Source organism: Eubalaena glacialis, chromosome 10 (genome assembly GCF_028564815.1).
Source record: "Eubalaena glacialis isolate mEubGla1 chromosome 10, mEubGla1.1.hap2.+ XY, whole genome shotgun sequence".
In the NCBI taxonomy this organism is placed as follows: domain Eukaryota; kingdom Metazoa; phylum Chordata; class Mammalia; order Artiodactyla; family Balaenidae; genus Eubalaena; species Eubalaena glacialis.
Window position 1 is genome coordinate 49,167,321 of NC_083725.1, and position 20,140 is coordinate 49,187,460.

The 20,140-nt window shown below is 40.1% G+C and overlaps 1 protein-coding gene across 1 annotated transcript in view; it reads left to right on the forward strand.

Annotated features, from left to right (window-relative positions):
• Nucleotides 1-11,832: 11,832 nt before the first annotated feature.
• SESN3 (sestrin 3) overlaps nt 11,833-20,140 on the forward strand; it is a 69,287-nt gene continuing 60,979 nt past the window's right edge. The window contains exon 1 of the mRNA XM_061204035.1: nt 11,833-12,163. Within this exon, the coding sequence (XP_061060018.1) occupies nt 12,086-12,163 (78 nt within the window). The 5' untranslated portion in view covers nt 11,833-12,085. The remainder of the gene's footprint in view (nt 12,164-20,140) is intronic.

Genomic DNA, 20,140 nt, shown 5'->3' on the forward strand with positions numbered 1-20,140 from the left:
CATTCCAATTCCCCATAGACATGTGACTCTCTAGATGTTCAAGTCTTATTGAAGAAACAGAAAATGCAAAGCGACAGGCCTTGAGTATACAGAAATAACTGTAGAGTTATTGCATCAACAGCAAGTCCAACACGACCACAACCCTTCTAGTATGGCCCAGGGATAAGCACCACTTCCTTTAATTTCCCATCCACAAAGTTTCCAAAGGTGTGGCAAAAACAATCCTCACTGGTCAGGTGAAGTACCTCCTTTATTTTCCAAGGTCTTAGCAAATCCTAAGAACTATTTTACCTACAAGATAGAGAATGGGTTCAAGGGTGGCTGAGCTCAGAATAAGCCCAATATAAATGAGAGAGAGAGAGAGAAGGAGAAGGGGAAAGGGAAGAAGAAGAAGAAGGAGAAGGAGAAGGAGGAGAAGGAGAAAAGAAGAAGGAGGAGAGGGAGGAGGAGGAAGGGGGAAGGGAGGGCGGAAGAGGGAGAAAGAGGGAAAGAGGGAAGGGGTGGGGGAAGGAAGGGAGGAAGGAGGGGAGAGAGAGAAAGAGAGAGACTTAGAAAGGGAAGAAGAAGCAGCGGCTCCTGCAGAGACAAGGCATGTGAGGCACAGGAATGGAAACCAAGAATATTCCAGATCTATTCTGGTTAGCTGAGTTGAGCTCCTCCAAGGCTAGTGATTGGCCCTACGGAAACAGATCACTTGTTGAGGCACATTCCTCACCTGGCAAGTTGAGTCAAATTAAAGCATTTATACCTGTTCATATATATATGCCTGGTCCCCTTTGTATTTCATAAAGACCACCACAGTGATCTTTAACCTGCAAACTGACACAAAGCTGCCCTCATTCACTTTATCTTTTTCTTGACTAACTACTTAGTTCTTGGAAACATTCAAGGACATTTAACTTTGATTTCTGTTTTTACTTTTTAAAAAAATCTTTTTGGTTCAAAAACTCTAGAAAATCATTAAACTGGGCCAGCAGGCATGAGGTCTGAATGAAGGATAAAGAGTGGAAAGGGAGAAAGCCTTTTGTCTCTCAAAGTTTTCTTCACAGGCAGTTGCTCACGTAGACACATTAGAATCACTTTGACATTAAACTTGGAGAGAAGCAGTTCGGCTAATAGATTACTGATCTCCATTCTCCAACTGGGAACACAAAACGTTCTAAAAAGTTTGAGAGCAGACTTTCTTAATGAAACGTATGCTTAATGAAACGTAAAAATTTTCTATGTGCGAAAATCAAAATGCGGTTTTCTGGCTCAGCGTATTCCAGTTCTTTCTTTTGAATGTCTGACTTTTCACATCCATTTACTAATGAGAACTAAGAGTAATACTTCCTATTTGTAAGTGCTTGACATGTAAGGGAAGGAAGATGGTTTTAGTCTCTTTTGATTGAAAGAAACAGGCGCACTCAAGTTACTTCACAAAATTAGTGGTGGAAGGCGATTCAGATAGGGGTAGGGGCGATTACAGGGATACATAGCAGGGACCAGAACTGGAAACACCCAGGATCAAAGGCACCTCTAAATACCAGTGTCTTAGTGTCTTCGCTTTCTTTCTGTGCATTGTCTCTATGCTTCTTTTCCAACCAGCTTCCTCAACCTTTACTCTCTATCTGTTTTGCCCCTTCATAGTTTTAGCGTCCATATGGTTCATGGCATCCTCTCACAATCTGACTTTGCTGCCAACTGGCCTGGTGCCTTAGTTTCCAATTGCTGAATTTCCCAGAAAGGCAACTGATCAGCCCAGATCATCATTTTAAGCTAGTCCATCCAGATGGCTGGCCAGGTCACAGAATGTCTGTCTTCCAGCAAGCATCTACCCCTTGGTCCACTCATCTGAGACAAGGGGCAAACACACAGTATAGAGCACCATTGTGTAGAATGAGGCCACAAGCAGAAAGATTTCCTTAGAGGAGAATCTGTATGGGACAGGTTGAGATAAATATCTCTAGTACGCTAGCAGATTATGTGGAAACCAGTTCATTCATCTTCTTTCTTAGAGGAGCTAATCTCAACCAATCACAATGGACCCAGACCATCCTTGATACAGCATGTAAGAGGAGCAATGGCAACTTCTTTCCTCTCCCCTCTCCCTCAACTTTATCTCCATTACATCCATCACTTTACCTTCATGACTAACCAAGTGCCTAGGAATCATCAGACTTATATATCAAAACGTTTGGCATTTCAACTTAGAGTGTCAACAAAAGTATTTTTCACATCCCAGGATCATTTAGTTTTATTTTAGAGTAACATGCCAGTGGACAATAAAATATTAGAATAGGGAATAATGGGTATTTCTTTTCCTACTCCCATAGCATTGATCTCAGTAGGAATCCAACTACTGGAGGTGCCCACACTGTATTTGGTGGATGTTGGGAGATCTAAGTCAGTGGACCTCACAGTTTGGTAACCTATCACAGAGAATTAGTTCAAAGAATATCTACAGTATTCTGAATGTACAATGCCAAGGCAGGATTGAATAATACTATAAACACTGGCATCAAGCAAATCTGGGTTCAAATCTCAAATGTCTTGTAATAACTGTGACTTTGACCAAACTTTTAATCCCTATAAATCATTTGAAAAATGGAGATAATAATAACCATTTCATAGGCATTTTATAAATATTAGGTAAGATAATGTATATAAGATATTGCAAAATGACTGGTACATAGTAAGCATTCAGTAAGTGGTAGTGGTTGCTTCTATCACTATATCTATTATGATTATAGTATCATTACCATGGATGTTGTGGGGATTAGAGAAAATAGGTTAGAGATATGAGGATTACCTTCAAATACTTTAGAGTCTTAAGAGAGATAAAATAGATGTACCTCTTAGAAATGGTGCCTACATTTAACTTGCACATGCACGGATGGAACGCATCATGGTGGTGGCCTGAGTGAGAAATGTCAAGTGTGAAATAATGACGTTAAATGATATTCTTTAATCTGGAAAAAGAAGTTAAATAGGGATAGTGCTTCTTAGAAAAAGAAAGGAGGATTGCTCCCAGCATAAAAGTTTGTCTACTGTACTGTAAAAAGTCAGGATTCATAGGAGTTTTATAACTGGAACAGGAACTATATTAAAAGGAGAATTGAAACAACAAGATGAGAGTTGCAGATGGAAAGGACCTACTGGCTGGAATATGGGGAGTCACTGTCAGAAACAGTGGACACCCCGCCACTTGGGTTTCCATTTTACTTCCTCAGGGAGGCCAGGACCAGGTTAGATTCCCCTGCTCTATGTTCCCTTCCTGTGTTTTCCTTACTATAATACTCATTACATATTGGCATTACTTGTTTGAAGTCCATCTTCTCTGCTAGATTATCTGTTCTGTAAGACCCTGACTCTCATGTTTATCACTTTATCTCCATGGCTAGCCAAGAGCCTGGCACATGGTAAGTACTCCACAGACATACGTTGAGGAAATTAATGTGTGACTGTGGGAATGAATTGAGTAATGAACATGGAATTAAAAGGTGATTTCATTATATACTCTTCTGTATTGTTCTCTAGTATTTATAAGGGTTAATCCTATCCTCCTGTTGACATTGTAAATTGCATGGAGACACAGCAAGAATTCTGCATCATGTGTCTCCATCACTACCACTAAGGCATCCGGTTACAGGCATAAATGCTCAAAGGAGCTTTCTGAGTTCTTTGCTAATAATTCTCTTACCCTCTATTCTCCATTTTCTATTTATCTTCTACACCAATGCAGAGATTATACCCCAGTCTCCTTATTAGATTATAAACTTACCTTTTGTTATTTTTTGTCACCAGGACTTACTACTTGCTGAGGGTCCAATAAATAAATGAGCAAATAAAAGACTATCTGTACAGCATGTATTTCAAAGCATACTCTTGCAAAGTTGCAGCCTTCCAGAATCTTACAAGATGCTATTGTGATTCCAAGCTTGCAGCTCATGTGGGAATGCCAACATTTTATCTTTGAAATTGCTGTGTTTGTTACATTTATATAATTGTTGAAAGCTGCTTCTTGCTAACAAGGCAAATTTTACCTTTGCATGAAAATCATTTTACAGTTTTAAGACAACTTGGGAACTTTATTTGGTAAAAATATGTGTACTCGCTTTCCAGTTAACAAACTCTAATACATCCAACCATTTCATCCAACAAGCTCTTTCAAGCACCTCCTCTTAGGTTCCAAGTACTTGAAATACTCAGATGAATAAGACTCATCCCTGAAGATGCTCCAAGTCTGTATGTAATTGTCACTTTCAGAAGGCCTGAAAGTTGAAGTATAGACTGTTTCCTTCTAAGGGTCCCTTCAATCCCACCTCAGTTCTACATGTTGATTTACTGCAAATCCTTCACAATAGAATACTATGTCATCTAAGATACCCGAGTCTAAAAATTATAACTCTTCTGTGCTCTTATTAATTGGATCCTACTCCCAAACTCCTTCACTCTCATGTGGATTTTTGTTTTATTCACCCACTTTCCTTTCTAACACCCAGACAGCCAGCATATTTCACAATGATCTTTCCTTAAAATATATAAAATTATTTCTCTGTCTCAGTTTCCTTACATCTGAAAGAAGGATATTGAGAATTGGGGAGAGTGAATTTAGATTATCAAGGAGACGAACAGACTCACAGAAGAAATAAGGGAACAAAGGAAAACCAAGGCAACTCTGGGGATTTTTGAGACTAGAGCTGCTTTTACTTTCTCCCTGCTTACTTGCAGAAATTCTCCTACTTCTCCTATCCTACTAATCCTGCTTGCACTAGATTCTCATGGAAATCCTAAGACAAAACAAATTCACAGAATTTTAGAGCTTGGAAAGGTCTTTGCAATTCTCAGACACGGATTAACCACAAATTTATTAAAATTTAAACTTTAGTGTCCATCACTAGCACTGGCCCCTTCCAAGGCCCTTGGAGAGGCCAGAGCAATGTGTTCACGTGGTCATATTCTTAATTAAATTTCAAAAGCAAGCTATTTTAACCATTATTTGGTAAAGACCACAGTCTCTTTTCACTCAAGTTACCTCTTTCAAACTCTCCTTCATGCTGGAAGAATTGGGAAGCCATGTGTATTTTTGTTATTCTGGCTAAGGGAAAATTAAGATGCAGACACCTTTAGCTTGGGTTTGGTGGGTTATATAGAGAGAGTAAGATCACAGTCATTTCAGTGTGTGGTTGTTGTTTTGAGTTGTCCCAACATAAGAATGGGTTCTAGGAATATTTCTATCGCCCACCAGGCCAATTCACATGCATCAGATCACAAAGATGTAGGTTGGAGGACATTTCATGATGCATAAGTATCCTAGGGCACTAGACTAGAGAAAAATATTGAATTACCTTTCTATTTTCTCCATCGAAGATAACATTTCAAAAATCATTGTCATATGAAGAGGAAATCAAAATATACAGCCCAAAATATGTAGGGAAAAAAGTAATACAGGGTTGTGTCAGGTAGTTAATTAATAGAGATTTGTTATTTATTTGGATTTTGTGATGTTTATAGTATTTTCAACTTTTTAAAGTTTATTGATTCTATTGCTGATTTTAAATAAGTATTTGCTTTCATAAATAATTTTGCATCCACAGTTTTATATTCTTTTATTAAGGCAGGTCCCCACATTATATAAGCTTCAATTTTCCTACACTCTGGATTTGGCCCTGACCCTACTTAATTACCCTTCCACATTTAATAGATAAGAAAACTGAGACCCAAAATCACATCATTTACAGCACTACTGAACTAAACCCTGGGTCCTCTGACTTTCTGTCCATTGCTATTTCTACTACCCTACATTACCTTCTGAGAAGTATCTTGAAAATCAAAGATCTTCACAGAAAAAAAAAGAAACAAATAAAAAAGATCTCCTGACCACAGTATATAATAATAGTAAATATTTATATAGTATTTCTTATATGCTAGGCATTGTTTTACAGTGCTTTACATATAGCTCATTTAATCCTCAAAACAACTCTATGACTAAGCTAATATTAATATCCTCTTTTCAGATGACAAAAATCGAGACATAGAAAAGTTAAGTAACTAGACCAAGGTCACACAGTACGTAGAGAACATGACATCCTTTGTATTGTGGCAGCTAGCAGCAAACATTTTCTGAGGGCTTGCAATGTTCTAGCCACTTTGCTGAACACTACAGTGAATTAATCTCATTCAATCTTCACAATCACTCTTTGAGGAGGTAGCATTATTACTCAGTCTTACAGATGAGGAAACTGAAGCCTAAAGACAGTAAGTAACTTGCCCAAGGTCATATATCTAGTAAGGGGCAAAGTCAGTGCTCAAATCCATATCTGACTCCAGAGCCCAGGTTCTTAGTCTCCATGTGATAATGCCCATCAAAGAAAACACTCTCATGGTCCTTCTACTATTGCCACATTCCCCTTGGTCCCTTTCTCCTAAAGCTACAATTAGAATGGGGATGCGGGCAGACTTAGAATAAGGAGTGGGGTGAAGAGTGTAAAGGACATAATAGTCCCTTCTTAGACAACTATCCTTCCCATTGTGTACACACACACACACACACACACACACACGTCAGGGTACCTAGCTATCCATCATGATATTCCTTTTTTAAATATATATTTTTTATTGAAGTATAGTTGATTTACATATCATGATAATCTTTACATCTGACCCCTTTCCTCAACTTTTGCTATAGCCACGAGATGACAAGCTTCTTTTCAGTTCGTATTCTATAATAAAGTTAAGAGGGACAGTCAGCAGATCAGTAATTTAGGTATTTAGGTGCTGGAGAAAGGTTATAGAGGTGGCGAATCCTTACAAAGATCAAGAAGATAATGTAAATAAAGTGGCAAAACAGAACCCAAAAGAGTGACAGAGATGTTGGTAAACTAGAAAGTGCATGTCCAAACCCAAATAGCAGGTACTGGGTTCCAGCAGACGGTTGCCATGTGGCAGTATGAGTCCAGTGTGATCAGATCTGACAAATTTTCAAGAGACGCCAGAAATCTAGATTTGGGGGTGGGGGGGGGCGCAAAATCTCCTAAATTATAAATATTTAAAGTAATTCAATGTTTAAAAAGCACTGTGCTGGCTAACATCTTGCAGGCCAAACAAACACCATAAACCCACATCTGAGGGCCTTGCTCGCCTTTGCAGTCTGCTTTACATGGGGTTAAATGCAGGAAACTCTGAAATAGGAAGTTAGAAGAGAAAGCCGACAGAAATTTGGATGTTGGTGGAATATTTGTTCTTTGAAAAATGAGCTTTGGTAAGAATAATTTTCTCGGTGGAGGTGGGCGATGGAGGGGGTGGGATGGGAATGGGCACTCAAGCAGTGGCCTTTTTGGATCAGATCCTCTTAATTTCTCCTTTGGAGTAGTATTGGTCTTGGGCCGCAGGAATCTAATGAACAGCTCAAAGGGAGCAATCAATTTATAATTGTGTGAAGTACAAATTCCTTTGTGCACAACACAAATTACAGTATTTGCAAATTTGTAAATAATGCAGTACTTTCCCTGAAATCCAAAGGCTTTGGGTGCCCCCAGGGGAAAGAAAAAGAAGTCTGAGGAGGCAAAAGGTTAGAAAATGACCTATTGTCTCAAGAAATGGAATTTTTAAAATATCTTTAGTAATTGATTTTTTTCAATCGAATCCTTATTTAGGAACTATAAAGGGGCCCGTTCTTAGGTCAGTAGAATGAGAATATCTAGAGAAGTAAACAGTTTTAAGTCCAAAAGTCACAGCACGTTACTAACAGGGTATCTTCTTTCAAAAGCGCCGAGCATAAAAATGTGCCTCAACCCTCCCTCCCTACACCCTTGGTTTGTGGTAGGAAGTTTCATTTTGTAAAAGAGATAGCAAGTCCCAGTTATGATCATTATGTACAATGTCAGAGAAGGAATTGGTGACAGATAAGGACACGAATCCAATCTCTCTGCTTTGCAACAATAGTTGTTTTGAACCATTCAATTCACAAATATGTATTGGGATCCTTTTATAAGTTCCTGTAGCTGTTATTAGAGATTCAAAAGAGATGTTCTAGAAGAACTTATGGTGTACCGAGGAAAGTCAGAGTGAAAACTCCTTATTTTCTCCAAGATTTTTTAAGCACTTCTCTTAACATTGGTTGAGCTAGGAGTTGGGAGTGAATAAGTGAATGTAGTCCATCCCTGCCCTTAAGGGGTTCACCAGTCTAATGAGAACATAGAATTTGAACCAATCATTTCAGTATTGAGCTTGATGCTAAGGAAGAGGTATAGGAAAGCACTTTGGATGCTTTGACAAGTGCTTATTTCTACCAGAAGATCTTGCAAAGAGAAAGAGATGGAAGGCATTCGAAGTAGAGGTAAGCGGACTATTGACTGGCCTTCTGTAGGAGGACGACAGATCAGATTTGTGCTTTCAAATGATTCTCTCCCCTGTGCTCTTATTCACTGTGAGTTGGTTGCAAATTGGTTAAACCTTTCCACAAAATCTTTTAGCAAATTGCATCAAAAGCCTTAAAACATATTCATACCCTTTAGGTTAGAAATTCCATATCTAGGAATAAAAGATGCTGCCAGAAACTTACATATGAGGAAGCTTATCAGAGCATTATTTATAATCATGAGAAACTGGAAACAACCTACATGTTCCATAGTGGAGTAATGGTTAAATAATTTACGGTACATCCAAGCCATGTGATCTTATGCACAACTAGGAAAAAAAAGTCACATTTAAAAAAAAAATAGTTCAAAACAAGCAAAAACTATTTTTAAATGATGTAAAATGTTTAATGAAGTGTCATTCTCATTTTCTAATTAAAAAATTAAAAAGTAGTGCCCCACATTGGTTGGTAATTTTCACCCAGATCCTACTTTCCTAAAGTTCTTTCTTGTTTTAGATCAACCAGACAACAAAAGGGGTGGAGTTTTTCCTTGCTCTGTACAAAGTTCAAAGAATGGGCTTTTGTTTCCTTCCCTCTTAACTAACAATGAGATCCAGGATTTGCAAGTCACTTATTCTCTAAGTTACAGTCTCCTTCTGGTATCCAGGCTAGCTGGGAAAGAAAGGGAGGTCAGGTGAGGAATGGAAGAGAAAGGAAGGGTCCAGAAGTTGAACATTACCGTGAGAGGGTAGAAGAAGGATGATGGGACTGAGGGTGTGAGAACCAGAAGAAAGGGTGGTCATTGTGTATTGAGAATGAGTTACTGGATTGGAGATTTCAGGGGTGGGACACAGACACATATATCGTGGTTCAATAGAAGAAATGTTACAGTGCAGTACATGGTTGACAGCCAAATAAATGACAGTATAGACAATGTTATAACAGTTTGGAGGATTTGGTGGAGAGGGCCATCACTTGGTCACATACATGTATATGACCATGGATCAATGAAGAGATTCCTCTAAAACCTCCTTTTAGCAATCTTTGTTAGAGGGTATAATTGTATAGGGCTGGCCTCTCTTGGCCTCCCTCTTGAGAGATTTAGTTATGGAAGAACTTAAAGGACTTCACTGTGAAAGAATTTTAGCTATTAAATAGAAGGAAAGGATATAAAAAGTATATGATAGAAAATAATTTGAAGTTAAAATACTGTTTGAGAAAACTCAGTCTCTGCACAAAAATTCACTTCATCCTTCAATTTCTCCTTTCCTTTAAAATGTATTCACATAAAATCTGCTTTACAAGCCAGGAATATAACTCAAGATATTTACCACTAAATGGGGACACATATGTGTTTCAGTTCTTAGGACAACTGAGACTTCCTTTCTCCCTGGATTTCTTGGTTCTCTGCGTTGAAGTGTATGTAGTAATTTCTCCCTTTGCTGAATCTTCTTGCTTTTACAGTTTCTTCTAACTGCATGTTATACACCTTCCCCACGCCATTGCTATTCTAGGCTCTATAAATCTGCACAGCACCAAGAGAACTTTAGCTATCACTAGTTAAATGGATCAACACATTTACCCAACCACATAACTTAGACCCTTTGGGGGTTTTCCAGTCTATTTTAATCTATTTAAACCTGACACTGGCAGATTTCCATTTCCTTTGTTCCTTGTGTAGACTTGGTTTATGCCTGTTGGTCTCTAAAAGGGACAGAGAGGAGGCAGCTGTTGAAAAATGAGGAGATTGGCAGTTTTAACCACACAATTTGGTCTAATAGCTTTGATATGCTAAACTTGCTAGCTCCTCCAAGTGTACCTTCCTGATTTTGCATCACAACACTACACTGAATCCCTAAGGAAACCAGGGTAGTTTTTTAAAAAGAAAGGGAAGAAAAGAAAGAAATGCAAACCAGTGAAACCGTTCTTTTAAACCATCTCCACAGATTCATCCTGCCAACTGCAGGCCTTCACAAATCCTCGTACACCAGAGACCTTTAAAAAAGGAGAAGCAGAGAATACCGATCGTGTTCTCAACAGCGAAAACAGGTGATGTCATAACGCACAGTCCTATGTGGTCCCGGCCAAGGCCGGGTGGGGAGCTGGGGCGCCAGTGCGCACGGAGCTCCGCGCCAGTGGGCAGAGCAAGTTATCTCCGGGGTCCGGAGGACACCGGTGAGGACCGGGCACCAATCAGGTTCTCGCTCGGAGCCTGCCTTTGTTCTCACTGGGGAGCAGGTTTCGGGGCGTCTCTCGTTGGGAACCAGCATTCGAGTAGCATGCGCGCTGCTAGCTCCTCGGGAGACCTGGCTCCCCCACTCGCCTGTCCCCCACACCCTGCCAGCCTGAGCTTTCCCCAATTACATCTGCCTTCTCTCCCCAGAGCGTGAACGCCAAAATCCTAAATCCATTTTTAGCTTCGGAAGAGGCAGGTCCAGCCCAACAGTTTTAAATGGCAATTTGTTCTCTGAACCTTCGCTCCCAGGCAGAGCTCCATGCTCTGCGTTTATCTAAGCAGCTGCCTCAGAAGGACTTTTGGGTGGAAGACAACCCTGTCTCTTTGGCCTTTTCGTGCTGGACAAATAAAGGAATTTTCGTTGCTGAGAGACTGCGAGAAGGGGCTTTAGATGGAGGAGGAAACCGCTCACCTACAGGTTTTGGGTCTTTTCTTCCCTCTAACTTGATTAATGGTGCAAATATACTTAAACATCTATCCCTACCCGCTGCCGAAGCCTCAGGTAACTGGTCTTTTGCAAAACAGGGCTCACGATAAATGATGCATAAAGTTCTTTGAGATCCTTGGATGCAAAGTGCTACGTGATTGCAGTCTTCTTTATAGCTAAGCTAAGATTTTGGTTAAGAGAAAGCCTAACCACTGCCCTGACGGTAAGAACGTTTTAGCTCCCCCCAACCCCCACCCTCTTTCTCAAGAAATCAGGAAATATTTAGCTCAGTCTTAGACCCACTAGCGAGCTCTAGCTCCCAGTTATTTATCTCATTCCCTCACCATTTCTGCAGAGACCTAGAGCAGGGGCTGTGCCTTGTCTTAGGGGAGGGGCTGGGCTTCACGGAGTTATTTGCATATGACACACCCTCTTCCTCCTATTGGTGGAGCAGCACACTGTATTCCCTCCCACCCCACTACCTAACTAACCCGCCATCTCCCTTCAGTTCGGAGCCTCGGAGACAAACTTAACTTGCCCAGAGATTCAAGGCGTCTTCGGCCTCTCTGATTGGCCGGTGGAGCTCCCAGCCGGGCTCTAGTTGCTCATTGGCTGTGGGTTAGCTCCCGGGGGGCGTGGCCGGAGCGGCACGATTGGCGGGAGGGGGCGGTGCCCGAGCGTGGAGGTGGTGAAGGTGGTGGGGAGGGGGGGGCGGGGCCGCACTGAGGCGCTGCGGCGGCGGCGGAGGCGGCGGCGGCGGCAGCGGTGGCGGCTGCTCGTCCTAGCCTGGCGGGGGCGGGGGTCTGGAGGATGGGGGCGGGTGGAACAACGGGCCGGTGAGGAGCAGCCGCCACCGTCTCCGCCGTCGCTTCGGCAGCCGCCGCGGTGGTCGCTTCGGGCAGCCGCTCGCTCTCGGGGCGTCGCCTCCCATCCCGACATCCCGCCCGGAGGACGCTGAGGCTGAAGCGCGGCCGGCGGCTGGGGGACGGTCCGGCCCCTCAGCTGCGCGGGCGGCCGCAGTGACAGCCCGGCCCCAGCCCGCCGCCCGCCCTCGCCCTCGCCCTGAGTGCCCGCAGCCACGATGAACCGGGGCAGCAGCAGCCCGTCGGCCGCCGCCAACTACCTGCTCTGTACCAACTGCCGGAAAGTACTGCGGAAGGTACGGGCTCGGCCTGGGGTCCGGCCCGAAAAGGGCGCTTCCTGCCGGCCGCGGCTCGGGCTGCTCGGCCCCGGGGCGCACTCTTGGAGCAAGGCTCAAAGGGATCCCGGGGCACCTTCCCTACGCCGAGACCCAAAAAGGGGGCATGGGTTGAGAGTGGAGGGTTTAGCCTGCTGCTGCTTTTGATCTCTGCCGGGACAGACGCTAGTCCCCAGGGGTTGGGGATTTGGGGACGCGGGGGGTGCCTGTGGTCTGTTCCTCCGTTCACCTCCCTACCTTGCCACCCCCGGCCTGCTCCCAGGGCGGAGGGAGGGACGGACTTGTTCGATCCTCCTCCCCTTGCTCTTGATGGAGGTCGGTGTGAAATCAGAACTGCCTGGTCTGGTCCAGAGGAACCTGGCTCCCTCTTTGCTGTGCCTAACTCTTGCGGGTGTTGTTTTTGTTTATTCGGTTGCTTCTGCCTTCCTTGCACGCTTTCCCCGAACACTCCCTTTTTACATTCTTTGGATGGTCGTCTTGTGGCTACAGTTCGATCCTGAAAGGAACTGGTAAAGCAGCTTGAACTTTATGCCCATGGGAAATGCTATTCGACGTTACAGTTTCTCAAGCTGGGGTTGGGGGAGGTGGAGACTGAGGTGGACGTGAGTTATCCCTTTTTAGCACTTACTCATCCCCAGCACCCCGGTGTTGCTCCAGAAAAATCAGACGCACAATCAGCTTATTGCTTCCCAGAGTGACTGATAGAAAGTTTACTCCAGTATTGTTTAGCTTACTTGGCTTAGTCGCTCCGTTAAGGGGGGTGGGGTGAGGGGGCTGTGGAAAGATGTCGTTTTAGACCGAGAAAAGCTTTTAATCAGACTTTAACAGCCGCCACTGGGTAATATTATAATCAGTTTATTCTTCTCGAGACTCTATTTTTACATTTCATTAAGTGGAAACAGTAGTTGAGGTGCTTCTGTTTGTCCAGTACAAATGAATTAAAATTGCTGAGCTGTGCAAATGCGTCGGGACTGAAAGACTAAGATGAATACGGCACCGTTTTTAGTCAATTTCTCTAAATACAGTTCAATTGGGATTGTTCTTTATATATTAAAAAAAAAAGAAAGAAAGAAAGCATGTAAGTAAGCAAGCTCAAATATTTGCGCTCTTTGTCCAAAAACTGTTTTTCTTCCTCTGTGGGTCAGGCCAAGTGCCAATCAAAGTTGTTTTTCAAGCCTCTTTTCCCTGCAGTAGGGCTGCTGCTTCCCCCCCCACCCCACTTTATTTGAGAGCACGAAGAAAGCAAAGGGATTGCATATTTGAAGTTAATCAAACAGTGAAATATGCCTTAAATTGTGTTTATCGGATATGTTTTTCTTGAAACAGATTTTTATTAAATGTGCATGTTGAGTATGTGCAGTTATTTTTTTCCATAAACTCTGGGATCAAATTACAGTTGATACTTGCTCAGCTCATTGTAGGGGCAGCTCGTGAGAAATGTAATGGATCAGAAGCGCAGAGCAGCTTAGTTGAATGTTAACTCTTTCACTTCTGAGCCAGATGGCATCTGAACTTAGCTTTTTAAAAAATGATGATGATGATTTTCCAACTTTAAAAGTGATGTTATGTCTTTAACATGAAAAAAAAGTGTTGTTGAGACATGTTTGATTAAACTAAAGCCTGGTTTAAAAAAAAAAACAGCGAATTTTTTTTTTAACTGAATTAGGGAAAAACGAGCTGTATTGACTTGGATTTTTTTAAATGGCTCTGGCAATTTGGTGGACTAATTAAATTTTTGGAGGTAGTATTAAGTTTCAAGATCTATTTTTCTTTTGAGAGAACCATGGCTGTGGATCCATGACCCTTTGCTAGCTTTCAAGACATCTTTATATCTTTCTCTTAGCTTTTAAGAAACTATTTATATTTACCTAGAAAGAGCATCCTCATTTCTAGCTATTATTAAAAGACAGAGGTAGTATATGGAAAATGGATATTCACCATTTTCAGATCTTACAATTGCTATGCACACCTCTGCTAATTCCCAGTTTTTAGTAACTACAAGGTATTTAATATTGATTCATGCAGTAGCATGAAATAACTTTAGATGGAAATGGGATTGTTTGAGCCAGTTATGGCATGACTTGGCAAACATTTGTAGCTTTTTAAGAGTGCCTTAAGTGCTCTTAAAAGATATCAAGTGTTTAGCATTTTAAGTTCTTCATCATTCTAAAAACAGCATGTAAGAGTTTTCTAATAAAGAAATGGTTTTCTTTTTGATAGAAAGTATATAACTCTAAGCAAAATTCATCTATAACGCTCAAAATGGGATTCTCTGGATTTATCTTGTGTTTTCCACTTAATAAAGTGTTCAGTAATAACCATGTGAGTCACAGCATTTTGAATTTTAGTTCAGTGTAGTTCATGATGGAAGAATGAAAACCATGCACATCCAGTGTGAATTACTCTTGGCTGTTATAATCCTCATTAGTGATGGGGGAAGAGTCACCTTTATTTATGTGGCATGACACCTTTTTCTCTAAGTGGCTTAATTTGTTGCAATGTATTGAATTTGGAGGGAACTTCAAAAAGAACTGGATTCACCTTCAAAGAAAGTAATTTGGTTCAACCCAACATGTGAAAATTTAATTGTATATTGTATGAGAATTACATTTATTCTTAGAAGTACCTTTATGATTTTGATTCAGCGTCTTCCAAAAAAAAGAGACTTCTTCACGTATTAAATATACCTAATTTGGTAACCTTAGGTCAGTAAAAAGAATGGAGAGGTAAACCACATAGGGAAAGAAATGAACAAACAAAACTCTCCTCAAATCTATAACTCCTACTTATTCTAACTTGCTGTGTTATCAGAAATAATTCAATAAAGGTTTTAATAAAAGAGGAAATGCTTCTGTTTACTTTGGAAAAGTTAATGAGTTGTGAAGTGTAATACATTTTACTTGAAGAAATTCCACTGACAACTAGATACATTTCAAAGTGGAGTGCCAAACTGCATTAAGAAAGGTAGGTAACTCTCAGTCCACTCGTCTTCCAATAAATAAATGGGTGCATATTACAATGTATTTTGAGTATTGAGCAGTTAGTGCAACTGAAGTGAATAAAACTCTGCACTTTAAGTTAGAGGATTTACCATTTTATAATTCTTAATATGTTTAGGTAGTTCCAGTGATTTATCTTTGTTGGATATTGCACTTTTTCCCCTCTGCTTATACGATCGCTTCTTTTGACAACTTTTTGATGAGTGAAGAGACTGGGAAAATAAAATGGGAAACATTAGTTTAAGCCATATGAACCTCATTTTTATAGTCAAAATTGTCAGTTAATAGCAGTTTTATATGGTTCAACCAAAAGAATGGTATTGCTTTGACTGTGGATGAGTAGCTGTATTTTTCTTTGGTTAATCAGGTTTCTTAGGTACATATTTTTGATTGTCAAAAGTAGTTTTTTATTTAGTTTTATCTGAAAATGAACTAGACAGAGACCAAGCAGTGAATTTATGACAGCAAGCCATTATGCAGTGGTTTTCAAACTGCTTTTTATGGAGCCCTAAGATGCTTCAGTGTTCAAAAATACTTGAGTTGGATTAAATTTTAAGTACTTTTAAAAATTATAATTTAAAAATACAACCACCCAAAAATCTTTTGTTACAAGACTATTCTTGTGCAGGCCTTGAATTAAAATTTGTTCTGCTCCCTTTGTACATATATTTGAACTTTTTTGTTAATAAGACATTGATCAGAAAGATTGTCATTGATTATGAAGGCACTGGCCTTTAAAAAACTTCCTTCCTGTGCATATCTACTCATGTTTAATTTTCACGTGTGAGAAAAACTTATCAGTAATTGTCCATTTATAACTAAAACACTTATAAAAACGCTTTTGTGTATTTATGTGTTTCATAGCTCAGATTCAATGTAAGGTTTCATTTGTAAAGGGATTCTACTGCTTCGATAACCTCCCCACCACCAAATAAATAAACTGCTAAAATATAACTGCAAATGTAGTGATACTGGGAGTCACAAGATATGCTCACCATTAGGTCTTTGATAGGTCTTTGAATTTTGGGCAAGTTAGTTAACTTCTTGAAGCCTAGTTTTCTCTGTAAAGTGTACATCATTTCTACTTGCCTTGCAGGTTGCTGCATAGCTGGAGAGAGGTAATATGTGTTAAAGTACTTTGTAAACCATAAAGTACAACTACAAATATAAGAAAGACAAGTCTATGTATTTTCCCTATTCCTAGAATAGGTCCTTTGTGTGTTGTGGCAATATATTTCAATACATACGGAGTGATTTGGTTAGTCTTCACTTTTCTGTCTTGTCTAATTATTGCCTGTAAGTGAGAGGTAAAGATATTATGCTTTTAATTAGAGTGATCAACATACTGATTTATTTGCATATTCTACCCCTTCCCCTCCTTAAATAGTAATCCAATGCATTGCTTTTGACGTTTCAAATAATTAAGTAAGATAAAATTGCCTTTTGGACACCTCAGCAGATGAGGGATATTGGTATTAAGTTTGAAAAGACTAAGAGTTAAGGATGATTGTGCTTAATAGAAGTTGGGGCAAATCTAGGGTAAAGCAAAGAATGTTTAATTATTTTAATTTAGGAGAAGAGCTATGGAAGTAAAAAAATGTCATAATCTTTTTCTCCCGATCTCTTCATCCTCTTTTTCCCCTTTGAAGAGACTGGGTTATAACTTATGTTTGGGTAGACCTTCACAATTTTTACAGTGCTTTCACATTATCAGTTGATTCTCATAAACTGAGAAAATTTAAAAGGCATGGACTCTGTCATACAACTCGTATGAAGTCCATTCAATTCTTAATACCGCCTCTGTAATAAGCTAAAAACTACATTCGAATTGTCCCCTGTAGTATTGAGGCCATCAGGGAATAGCCATCCCCCCCACCCCCCAGCTTCAGCATCTGTGGAATGCCTATAGGTACCTAAAACTCTCCAGGTAATATTAGTTGGAAATGTGACTTTTAGCCACTCTTTGACACATTATTGCAGATCAACTGGAGGGGAAGGAGAAGAGTTAGCTGGCTATGTTTATTATCTCTCTAACAGTAGTTTGGTTAATTCTTTAATGAGGTAAAGCACAGTTCTCAAATATGATCTTCAGACCCTGGGAGTATCCAAGACCATTTCAGCGGGCCTGGGAGGTCAAAACTATTTTCATGATCATACAAGACTTTATTTCTTTTTTCACTGTGCAAAAGCAGTGGAGGTAAAACTGTGCTGGCCCCTTAGTGTAACTCAAGGTAGTGGCACCAAACAATAATCACTGTTAAGTTTTGTTAAATCCTGACCCTTGAGTGATGAGAAGTATACTATGTGCTTCTACTGCACAGCAATCTGGTTGTCTCTAGGGAAAGAATCTGTGCAGTAGTTTTAGTTGCAGGCTAAACTAGCCACTTTTAAAATGAACTCCATTTTTACTTAAAAGAACACCTGTCAGGCAAACTTTGGTTTGGCAAACTTGGGTATTTGATAAAAATTTTCTTAAGATTGAGTAATGTGACCCTGAAGATTTAAGGAAAAACACTGACAATATTTATTGCCAGTGATAAAATTCAAGCTTTCAAGGAATAATTCGAATTTTGGAAAATGTATATCTGTCACCATTAGCCTGAAAGCTTCCCAGTTCTTAAAGGTTCTCCTTTTGAGAGCAAGGGTGATTAATGGGTGTGATTTTTTTTTTTATAGTATATTATATTACAAAATGTGTCAACGTTTGGAAGATCTGCATGACTCAATGAGCCAGTATCTTTTAAATGACCAGTGCATGAAGACATTGCTACTCAGGACCTTTCTTGCCTTTTCAGCTCAGAACCAACCAATTAGAGCACAATGGACATAATCTTTGCCATCTTGACCATTATTTTTACCACTGCCAATGAATATTGTCATTTGTTTTCCTTGGATTTTCAGGATCACTTGACTCATTTTTGAGAAACTGTTTATCAAAATCATGCATGAGTAAAAAATCCATTCAAAATACAACATAGACAAATGAATTTTAATATAATATAGAAAGTTAAGTTTACTGATTGGGCTTCAGATTCCACATTGTGACTCACCTTTCGGAAGCTCTGCTTGTCAAGTTTTGGTGTAGTATCAAAGCAGAATATTCACAATTATCTCTTGCATTGTCCAACTACATATCTGTGTGAGGCCAGATTTTCCTTCCATACCTTCAATCAAAACCTATCACAACAGATTGAATACAGAAGCAGATATGAAATCCAGCTGTCTTACATTAAACAGACATTGAAGAGATTTGCAAAAATGTAAATCTCTTCTATTTCTTTTGTTCTGAAAAATAAAATTATTTTTATAAAAAACATGTGCCATGATAACATGTAGTGGATTTGTTATTATTTTAAATGAATTAATAGACATTCAAAATTTTCTGTTTTAACTTCTACACTAAATCCAACAGTAAATATTGACAGTTATAACGCACACATAAACAGAAGCTCTTTGGGGACCTCAAGAGGAGGTCCTCTTTGGAGTTCCAAGACCAAAACATTTGAGAACTGCTGAGCCAGAGATCCTGACAGCAGTGTATGTTGCATATACATGTAATTCTCTAGAGTGTCTATGGGGGAAATAAAAGGCTAATATCACTGGCAGAAAATGTAGATAAACCCAACCTAGTCATCTTTGTTCTATGTGGGGATCACTTGCAGATGCTGCCTAGCACCTTTCAGTGACATCTTAGAAGCTTCTCTAGTACCACAGTACAGATGGTCCTTGATTGAGGAAGGTTTGACTTACAATTTTTTGACTTTATGGTGGTGCAATGGTGATAGGCTTTCAGTAGAAACTGTATCTTTGAATTTTGATCTTTTCCTGGGCCAGTGATATGCTTTATGATGCTCTCTTGTGATGCTGGGCAACTGTAGCAAGTGGAGCTCCTGGTCTGCCATGTGATCATGAAGGTAAACAGCCAATTCACTTACAGCCATTCCAGACACATACAACCATTCTGTTTTTCACCTTCAGTACAGTATACAATAAGTTCCATGAGGTATTCAACACTTTATTATAAAATAGGCTTTGTGTTAGCTGATTTTGCCCAACTGTAGGCTAATGTAATTGTTCTGAGCACATTTAAGGTAGGCTAGGTGTATTAAATGCATTTTTGACCTAGGATATTTTTGACTTATGATGAATTTATTGGGATGTAACCCAATAAGTGGAGTAAGAGCTGTAGTAAGACTTAGACTAGCTAGAGATATCTTTCTGTGAGTTTTGTGAGCATCCCTTTACCATCCCCAGGTAGAAACTGAGGATGGATGAAAACAAAGCTCTTTGGCTCTAAAGGAATGCTCTCCTTAGTACTTACTATGCAACAACTGAAGAATGGTCAGATCCAAAGATTATGTCCATTGTGCTCTAATTGGTTGGTTCTTGGCTGAAAAGGAAAGAAAGGCCCTGAGTAGCAAGGTTAGCCTTTTTTTCTTGAAAGCTGAGAAGTGTGGGAGAAGCAACAGAAGAAGAGACAAGAATCAGAAGAAAGAGGAGTATCAGTGTAGACTACTGATAACTAGATTGTTTCAATAAAGAACAAGAAAACCACTACTGTAGACAGGAGATAGGACAGCTCTGAATGTGGAAGTCCCTAAATATTGCAGCCCTCTAAGGTATAGGGCATTTTCCACTTAGTGTGTGTGTGTGTGTGTGTGTGTGTGTGTGTGGTTGGGAGAGGGGGGGTTACCCTGTACACAAAGCTATGGCAGCCAACAACTACCTGTAATTCAGTGTGGTGTTGAAGGCATGGGCATAAGGATCTATCTGATTACATCTGGTGAGACCTACGAAGGACTACCAGTAGCTGACCTGTCCATTAGACATCACTGTGGTAGAAGTGGGAATAGAGGGAGGAGGTGGAATTCACAATACACAGTACGTACATTGCCAAGCCAAAACATTTAGTCATGTATTGTGTTAACAGTTACCTTAA